General features: G+C 48.1%; 1 protein-coding gene across 1 annotated transcript; it reads left to right on the forward strand.

Annotated features, from left to right (window-relative positions):
• Positions 1–148: 148 nt before the first annotated feature.
• KIF20A (kinesin family member 20A) lies at positions 149–8,668 on the forward strand (the record flags this gene model as incomplete). The annotated part of the gene is made up of 18 exons (XM_084215619.1): positions 149–304; positions 744–833; positions 951–1,070; positions 1,491–1,629; positions 1,725–1,912; positions 2,002–2,146; positions 2,866–3,066; positions 3,297–3,408; positions 3,512–3,583; positions 4,110–4,253; positions 4,333–4,498; positions 4,766–4,930; positions 5,483–5,622; positions 5,719–5,821; positions 6,489–6,696; positions 7,076–7,167; positions 7,427–7,564; positions 8,396–8,668. The coding sequence occupies 18 exons, from the start codon at positions 149–151 to the stop codon at positions 8,666–8,668; spliced, it is 2,652 nt and encodes an 883-aa protein (XP_084071745.1).
• Between the last annotated feature and the right edge of the window lie 42 nt (positions 8,669–8,710).

Consider the following 8,710-nt stretch of genomic DNA (forward strand, 5'->3'; position numbering starts at 1 on the left):
TATGTGCGCACATTTGCAAGCAGCGTCTGTGTGTAGGGAGGGTTCCACGTGGGGACCCGTGTTTGCGGGGACTGATGGATGTGCAGGGGGTTGCTGTAACATCACCCTGTCCCGCTCCCCTTTTTCCCCAGGAGCCGTGTGAGGCACCATGGCACAAGCACTCGCCTCCCCAGGGTTGTTTTCTGACGATGAGGCTGCAGCCTCCCCTGTGCTCGAGTCCACAGCGACGGGCTTTGGGGCTGACGTCCGCAAGGACCTGCTGCCGGAGTTCTCTGCCATCTCCCCAAACCTGGAGTGCTCTCAGGTCAGGTTGGAGCCCTTCTGTCACAAACAGGGCAGCGTTTTCACTCGTGGCTGTTGTTCTCTGTACAAAGGCGGTGTGATGCAGAAATTACAGAGACTCTTCAGAAGAGGCAGCAACAAAATGCTGCATTTGGGGGGACTCCAGTTCCTGGGAGAGCAGTGGGCAGCAAGTGCCTCTTGGGGTGATGCTCGGTTTTGTTGTTGGGCCTTTGGCTTCTTGGTCTGATCTATTGGATAAACAAAAAAATAATGCTGGCATGCTTGGAAATGCCTAAGAAAGCTTCTGGCATTGTTGGTGGTTTTGGGACCAGAGAAATTCCTCAGCACTAGCAGCATAGCCAACATGTGTGCTCCATATTGTGGTTTCTGTTAAATGTTCCCATGGGGGGTTGCGTGCTGCCTCTCTGGCTGCCATATTTAACTTGTGCTGATTCTTGCAGGCTGTAGCTGAAGACAATAATGGAAAATTAAAGGTTTACCTCAGAATTCGACCTCTGAAATCTACAGAAGTAGAAAAGGGGGAAGACCAGGTGAGACACAATGAAGTAGAGTCTGAGCTGGCTGTATGCCTGCTGGGAGATGCTGTTGTCCTTCACTGTCTATCCTCCTGTAAGCCACTGCAATGATGGATTTTGTGTGTTCTTTAGGGCTGTGTCTGTATTGAGAACTCAGAAAGCCTTATTCTAAAAGCTCCAAAGAATTCCTTCACCATGCGGAGCACAGAGCGAGGAGTGGGACAAGCAGTGCACAGATTCTCCTTCACCCGGGTAGGTAGCTGGGACAAGCAACCCATCTGGAAGTGATTTCAGCCCTGCAGCTTGAAAAGCGGCCTTATTCACATCCACTGACCCCAGGGCACTGCCTGAACTCTGCAGTCTCATGCACTCAGGTTACTTCAGGTTTTAGTTGTTATTTTATTAGTTCTTTTATTTCAAGCTATTTCTGACAACTCTTTTTTGGTGGCAAACTCCGTGAGGCTCTAAACAGACTAGGGGCTGCAGTGATATGTTATTGGATTAAAGAAGTGAGCAGCTTGTTTTTCTAGGGAGCTCAGCTGGAGCTGCTGGTGGGTCTCTTGCTCATGGCTAGTGCAGGAAACAAAGGACCATGTAATATCACTTGAGCAACCATCAGCAAAGGATAGGAAAGATCTACATGAAGCCATTTTTCCTGTGTCTTGTTTGTAGATTTTTGGACCAGAGGTGGGGCAGAAATTGTTCTTTGATGAGACAATGAAGCAGGTGGTAAAGGATGTGCTGAGTGGGCAGAACTGTCTGGTTTACACCTATGGCATCACCAATTCAGGGAAGACTCACACGATTCAGGGTAAGGAAAGCACCAGGTGTTGTGGGGCCTGTTGAAGGAATTGTTTTCTGTCTTCTGCCTCTGAATCCTCAGCTTTGCTGCTGTTCTTGCTGCAGGCACTGCCCAAGATGGAGGGATTCTGCCTCGTTCCTTGGCAACCATCTTCAACAGTGTGGGGGACCGGCTGTACCAGGCCATGGACCTGAAGCCTGCCCTCTCCACCGAGGTGACCTGGCTGGACAGCAGGCAGGTGCACCAGGAGGAGACCAAGAAGCAGATGATGCTGCAGAGGGGCCTCTGGGAGGTAAGCACAGGGCCTCTGGGGGCTCAATAGCAAGAGGAAAGGGGTGGTGTCATGCTACCTGCATGCTCCTGTTCCTTGTTTCCTTCAAGGAGGAGCTGCTGACACCGCTGAAGAGGAGTCACAGTGCTGAATCTCAGCTCCAGGCCACCACCAGTGGCAGTTTTGACAGTGGAGTTGCTGGGCTGTCTTCATCCAGCCAGCTCACCAACCGTTCAGACCTCAGCCAGACAGAAGGTATTTCTGGAAGCCTGTTGTGTACTACCTGCTTCTTTTTGTTGGAGGATGAGGGAAGAAAAGGGTGATGGCTGTTTGGATGCTGTGCTGGGTAAGGGAAAAAAGGTGCTGTAGCCTCAGATTTTCCCTTTGAAAGATGCCACATTAGAAAAACTCTGCATGTATTTTGCCAGTATCAGAAGAATTCACCCCTTCATAATAACCAAGCCTTGTGAAATGAAAAATTGCTTGACCTTCATTCATTTCATTCAAGGAATGTGGTTATTGAGCAGCTGATTGCTGTGAGATGGGGATTGCTGGGAAGCAGGATGCCAAAGTGGCAGGCTGCACTGAGCACTTGTGCTCTGACTATCAAACCCAGCAACTACCAGCTGCTTAGGTATCCAGAAGTATGGAGTGATTGAGATAACAAGGACTAAAACTTCAGTTATGCTGGAAACAGTTCATGTTTGAAATATCTTGTAATTCTGGAATCAAAAATGAGTATGTAAAAGTCCTTACACAGAGCAGGTGATACTGTTAAAGGAAACTTTTGGCTGTTTCAGTGGGGACAGGCATTAGAATAGAGGCAAATGGGAGCAAGTAAATAATTTGTTTCTGCGGTGGTTTTGCTTGCTGAAGGAAGTGTCTTGCTCTAGAGCTAAAACAGTCTGGTTGGACCCATAAAAAGCTGCAGTTGTGATTTGTTTTCCTTCCTTTTTTTCTTTTTTTTTCCCCAGAACTGGGCCCTTGCTGGGCTGACTTGGATCGCATTTCACTCACCAGCCCAGGAGATGTTCAGTTCTCCATCTGGGTCTCTTTCTTTGAGATCTACAACGAGTTAATCTATGACTTGTTAGAACCAGCTCTACCTGGGCAGAACCGCAAGCGGCAAACGCTGCGGCTCTGTGAGGACCAGACTGGCAACCCGTATGTGAAAGGTGGGTTTGCCTGCAGGAGAGGTTTGGTGGCCTGCTAGGAAGGCTTTAGGACTGAGTTGGTGGGTGGCTTAGCAGTGATGTGCTGGAAAGCCCCACAGAAAGCTCTGATGTTGGGATTACAGGGTTGTCAAATTTGTTGATGTCAAGAACATGCAATGGTGAGGTTGGGGCTGAGATAAGTTTTCTGCCAGTCTCCCAACTGCTGTGCCCAGTGCATGCTTGCTTTCCAGATCTGAACTGGATCAATGTCCGGGATGCTGATGAGGCCTGGAAGCTCCTGAAACTGGGTCGGAAAAACCAGAGTTTTGCGAGCACCCACATGAACCAGAACTCCAGTCGCAGGTCTGAAGGGAGAGGGATTGTTTAGGCAGAAATACAGTTCTGAGGGGCTTTTAGAGTTTGCTTTCTTTCTTTTTTTTTTTAATATTTGCATGTTTCTTTACAGTCACAGTGTGTTCTCCATTCGGATTCTACACTTGCAAAGAGGTGGCAGTGAAGTTGTTCCAAAAGTCAGCGAGTAAGTTTTGTGTTTTTTAGGATTTGGGTGTAATCTCAACTTTGTCTCTTTGGTTGAGGGCCTGGAGTATGGGAAGTATCTTGATGATGGTGTTGTTGAAAGTACTTGGAAAGGATAAATGTCTTGGAACTGACAGGAGTTTGGGGAGTACTGCAAGGTACAACTCTGAGGTAGTTCTCAGGCTTTTTGAGTGAAGGTAAATGTGAGCATCCTTACCCTTGCAGCAGGGCTGATTTGAGTGCTGCTGGGGCCTGTCCCTGGGATGTATTTATCTGGAAAGTGGCTGTTCTGAGGACTGGCAAAGGATCTCTGAAATTGACATTTCAAAGCTCATTTTGCTGTTAGTTTGTGTAACATCTACACTTAAGGCAGGCTCTTCTATCCATCAACAGCCCAGGCACCTCAAAGGAATGGTCTATGCCCTTATGGGGAAGCTGGGAAGGTGACTACAGGATGTCTGAAGTGTACACCTGATATGGCAGGACAAAGCCTGTAAGAGATGTGAATATCACTGTGTTTCCCTCAGGCTATCCCTGTGTGACCTGGCGGGCTCCGAGCGCTGCAAGGACCAGAGGAGCGGGGAGCGAATGAAGGAAGCCAACAACATCAACACCTCCCTGCACACCCTGGGCCGCTGCATCGCCGCCCTCCGCCAGAACCAGCAGGCCAGGTGAGCGTCCGCTCCTCCAGAGGGAGGGTGTGGGGGGTCGTTTTTGTGCTTTCCCAGCTCACTGCTGTCTCTCCCACAGGACAAAGCAGGCAGTGGTTCCGTTCCGGGACAGCAAACTGACCCGCGTGTTCCAGGGCTTCTTCACCGGGCGCGGGCGCTCCTGCATGATTGTCAACATCAACCAGTGTGCTTCCACCTATGATGAGACTCTGTACGTAGCCAAGTTCTCAGCCATTGCCAGCCAGGTGAGTAACACACACCAGGATCATGGCATGGCCAGGGTAGCTTGGATTTCTCCTGCTTCTGTGGGACTTGGTCCCTTCCTGCCACAAGGAGAGGGGACGTGCTTGTACATCATCCTTATGCTTCTCCAGTGGTTATTGTCTCCAGAGTGTTTCCAGATTCTGCTAAACTGAAATGGCTCACAGGTTGCAGAGAGGGGCTGGCTGTGTTTAAAGACTATACAATTTCCAGGCTTTGCAGATTGATAATGGTGGTCTTTTCTCCTTCAGCTTGTTCAGGCACCTCCCACAAAGCTGGGACTTCCATCCTTAAAATCCATCATCAAAGAACACAACAGGCGAATTAGCCAGGGTCCAGAGGCAGAGCCAGAGGAAGATGTGGAATCAGAAGAAGACACAGAGGATGAGGCTGATGTCTCTATGTACGAGAAGAAGGTGGGTTGTGATTTGTTTTACAGCCTTTTTGTGGATGCAAGGTCAAGAACATGACTGTTAGCTTTGGCCTGGGGAGCTGGGATTGGAGCTCAGAGCCAAGAGAGATGACACCTCAGAAGGAAAAAGGACCCAGGAAATTGGGAATCCTTGACAAAAACATTCTGCAGTTGGTCTAAATCTGACACACATGCTGAATTTGAAAGCACTCTGTCATCTGTGAAATAGTGGCAGTAACAGTGCAGGTGCAGACCTGTAATTCCTTCTCTCCAAGGGAAATCTAGAAAGCATGTAGAACAGGAATCTAAATGGGGGAAAAAATAATCAGACTTCCTAGATAAAGAAGGGAGCAGGGATAGCTGAAAGCTCAAGATGAACCCATATCCCTACAGAGACTCAAGCTGTCATGTGTCAAGGTAGCAAACCCTGGCAGCTTTTCTTTCCACTAAACCCTTAAATCTAGATCACTGCATCCTGCAGGCATGGCATCACTTAGTTTACTCCAGGCCTTAACTCTGTAGGGCAGTGTGGGCAGCAGAGCTGTGTCTCTTGCAGGACCTGCTGCGTGCGGTCGAGGCTGCACGAGAGCTGCTGGTGCAGGAGCGGCAGAAGAAGCTGCAGCTCGAGATGTGCCTGCGCGAGGAGATCTGCAACGAGATGCTGGAGCACATGCAACAGAAGGAGCAGTGGTGGAGGTACAGCCTGTGCTGGTCTCCCTCCCTCTGCTCAGGATGAGCTGCAGCACCCAGAACTGCCAGATCCTGATATGGAATTGGTTGTTCTCTTTGTAGCCAGCACGTGGATGCTCAGAGAGAGCAGCTGGAGGAGCTGTATGAGGGTAAAATGACCATCCTGAAGGAGTTACTGACTGACCACTACCAGGAGGAGATGCAGGTTTGTTCAGGGCAATGCAATGACATCAGGAAAGCAGCAGTGGGTTGGAGGGGACTCTGGGTATTTGAGTCCAGGAAGATCTTATGCAAAGTGAAAAGAAAGATTTTGCTTTCGGAGGTATTTTTGGTGATATTATTTCATCGCTTCATCCACAATTTTTGCTTCTTGTCTCCTACATTATGTAGCCCACTAGGCTTCCTAATTTTGAACAGTCAATCTGGAAGCTAAAGTACAACCATGCTAACTTACCCATTTGTTCAACATGATTCTCTTCCCCCCTTACTCCTTGCACTAGTGGCTTGATTTGGGCTCTTCAGATTCACACAAGTTGTGTGAATTTCTCTTCTTGCTCTCTGTTGTGATGATGGGTATGCACCTGTCCATATTTTCATGCCTACAGCATTTGAGTGACCTGTGGGACTTCTTGCAGACTACTCTGAAGGTGCCAACTCCTAAAGCAATCCCTCTTTAGAGCCTGTAAAAAAGTGGTTTAGGCTCCCAGGAAGTGGGTTTGCTGTACTCAATTAAAAGTAACCTTAAAGTTAGGCTGGGTTCAATATGTGAAGTGTGGGATTGAGAAATTCTCCAGGAATAAGGACACAGAATGCTTCAGACAAGTTGTGCAACAAAAATCTTGTTGACTCTTTGAACCAACTTCCTTTCTCAGGAGCGTGACAAGGAGATTTCGGAGCTCAAAGCTGCTCTGAAGGAGACCAAACAAAAACTGGAGAGTCTGGATGCCAAGCAGAAGGACTCAGAGCAGAGTGTGCGTCGATCCAAGCGAATGCCCACCTCGTCTGCTCTGCAGCAGGAGCTGGCAGACACCAAAGCCAGGCTGGAGCAGTGTCAAAAGGAGTTGAATTCCACAAGTGCAGGTACAGCAGCAATGCTGCACCAGTTCTGAACCCTGCTGATCCCTGTGCAGGGTTAGAGAGACCTGCTCCAGGGAACATTGGATTTAGACACCCTCAAAACATTGACTTGTAGGTGACAGGAATAATGTGCTGGATGGACAGTTTCACTTCATTTTCACAGGAAAATGGACTTTAGCACAGGATAATCCTTCCATTCAAATTCTTAAGCCCCTTTGTCTAAGTGAATGGGAGAAGCCTGGAATGTTTGTGCCTTTCTGCACAAACACAAAAGCTCTTTCTAGCTTGCCTGTGGCAGCTTGTCTCAAGGGAAGTCCTGAATTTCAGGAATACTGAAGGCTGATCAATGTCCTATTTCTCACTACTTTTTGTCTGTTCCTAGAGTTGCACAAGTACCAGAAATTAGTGGAGCCACCTCCCTCTGCCAAACCCATTACTATGGATGTGGACAGGAAGCTAGAGGATGGACAGAAGGTAACTCCAGTTCTGTTACAGAAAAGATCATTTGCAGGGCAAAATGGTTGCCAGCTAAAACAAACTTTAGGGGTGCTGTTTCCATGTTTTTAAACAAATGAAATGGGTTTGTTGAACTTAGGGGAGTTGTTGAAGATTGTAATATCTGATCACTCTGATGGGATCCTCCCTGAGTGCTGCATGTCTGAATTACCTTGGAGTGCCTTTGTTTGCAGAGCAGTGCCAAAACCAGCTGTTGCATTAAACCTCTCTCTTCTAGAACGTCAGATTGCTGCGTTCAGAGTTACAAAAAATTGGGGAGTCTCTCCAGTCTGCAGAGCGAGCGTGCTGCCACAGCACAGGGGCAGGGAGGCTGCGAGAAGCCCTGGGCATGTGTGATGACATCCTGGCACGACAGGTGATGTGTCTGCTTTGGTGTGGGTCGCATGGGGGAGAGGGGTCCAGTCTGTGTGCTTTGCCATAAACAGAACAACCAAAGTTCTCACTGCTGCAAATAAAAATGATTGATTTGCTGGTACATATTTTGTGAAGGGAGCTCTATGGCTGATTTTTTTCAATGGCTGAGTTAGTTGTGTATTTACTTTTCCACAGGAGACCCAAATTATTCCTGTTCAGTTAACTGGCAGCCTGCACTTAAAGTAGGAGAATTCAGAGTTCTTATTTCCTTATCCACTCCATCACAGTTGCTATGGCAGCATATTTGCAGCAGGATGGAGTCAGCTTTGTCCCACCCTTATTGTTCCTATGTGTTACTGAACTGCTACACTGTTGACAGTAGAAGCTTTTATGCATGGTCTTATTAGCAGAACAATTAGTGAATTTTGGCAAAAGGTTGTTTATCCTCCCCAGTTCACAGTAACCAGGGAGTTAAGACAACTTCTCATTGTACCTGATGGGAGCCTACAAGAAAGCTGGAGAGGGACTTTTTGTAAGAGCAGAGAATGACAAGACCAGGGGAATAGCTTCACACTGAGGTTGAGATTAAATATTAGGAAAAAATTCTTTACTCTGAGGATGCTGAAGCACTGAAAACATATTTCCTAGAGAAGTTGTGGCTGCTCCATCCCTGGATGGGGGCTTAGAGCAACCTGGTCTAGTAAAAGCTGTCCCTGTCCACAACAGAGAACAAGAGGATCTTTAATATATGTTCCAACCTGGAATGGGCTTTTCTTTCTATGATTTGATATTTTAATATTTTTTTATATAAATCTTGCCTTGCCTTCCTCAGGACCAGACCCTGGCAGAGCTGCAGAACAACATGATGCTGGTGAAGCTGGACCTGCGCAAGAAGGCGGCCTGCATTGCTGAGCAGTACCACACGGTGCAGAGGCTGCAGGCGCCGCCAACGTCCGCCCTCAAGAAACGCTTCTGTGCCAACAGGGAGAACCTGCAGCCCAATCAGCCTCCTGGCAAAAAGCCCTTCCTGCACAACATCCTGACACGCTCAGCCACACGTCCTGCGGCTACCAGAGGCTGGCAACTTCGTTCAGTTGCTCTATGACTTTTCAAAAGGAGGTCCCTGCCCAGCTATTACTGGAACAGG

The sequence above is a fragment of the Fringilla coelebs genome (genome assembly GCF_963513975.1).
Source record: "Fringilla coelebs genome assembly, chromosome: 15".
NCBI classification, from domain to species: domain Eukaryota; kingdom Metazoa; phylum Chordata; class Aves; order Passeriformes; family Fringillidae; genus Fringilla; species Fringilla coelebs.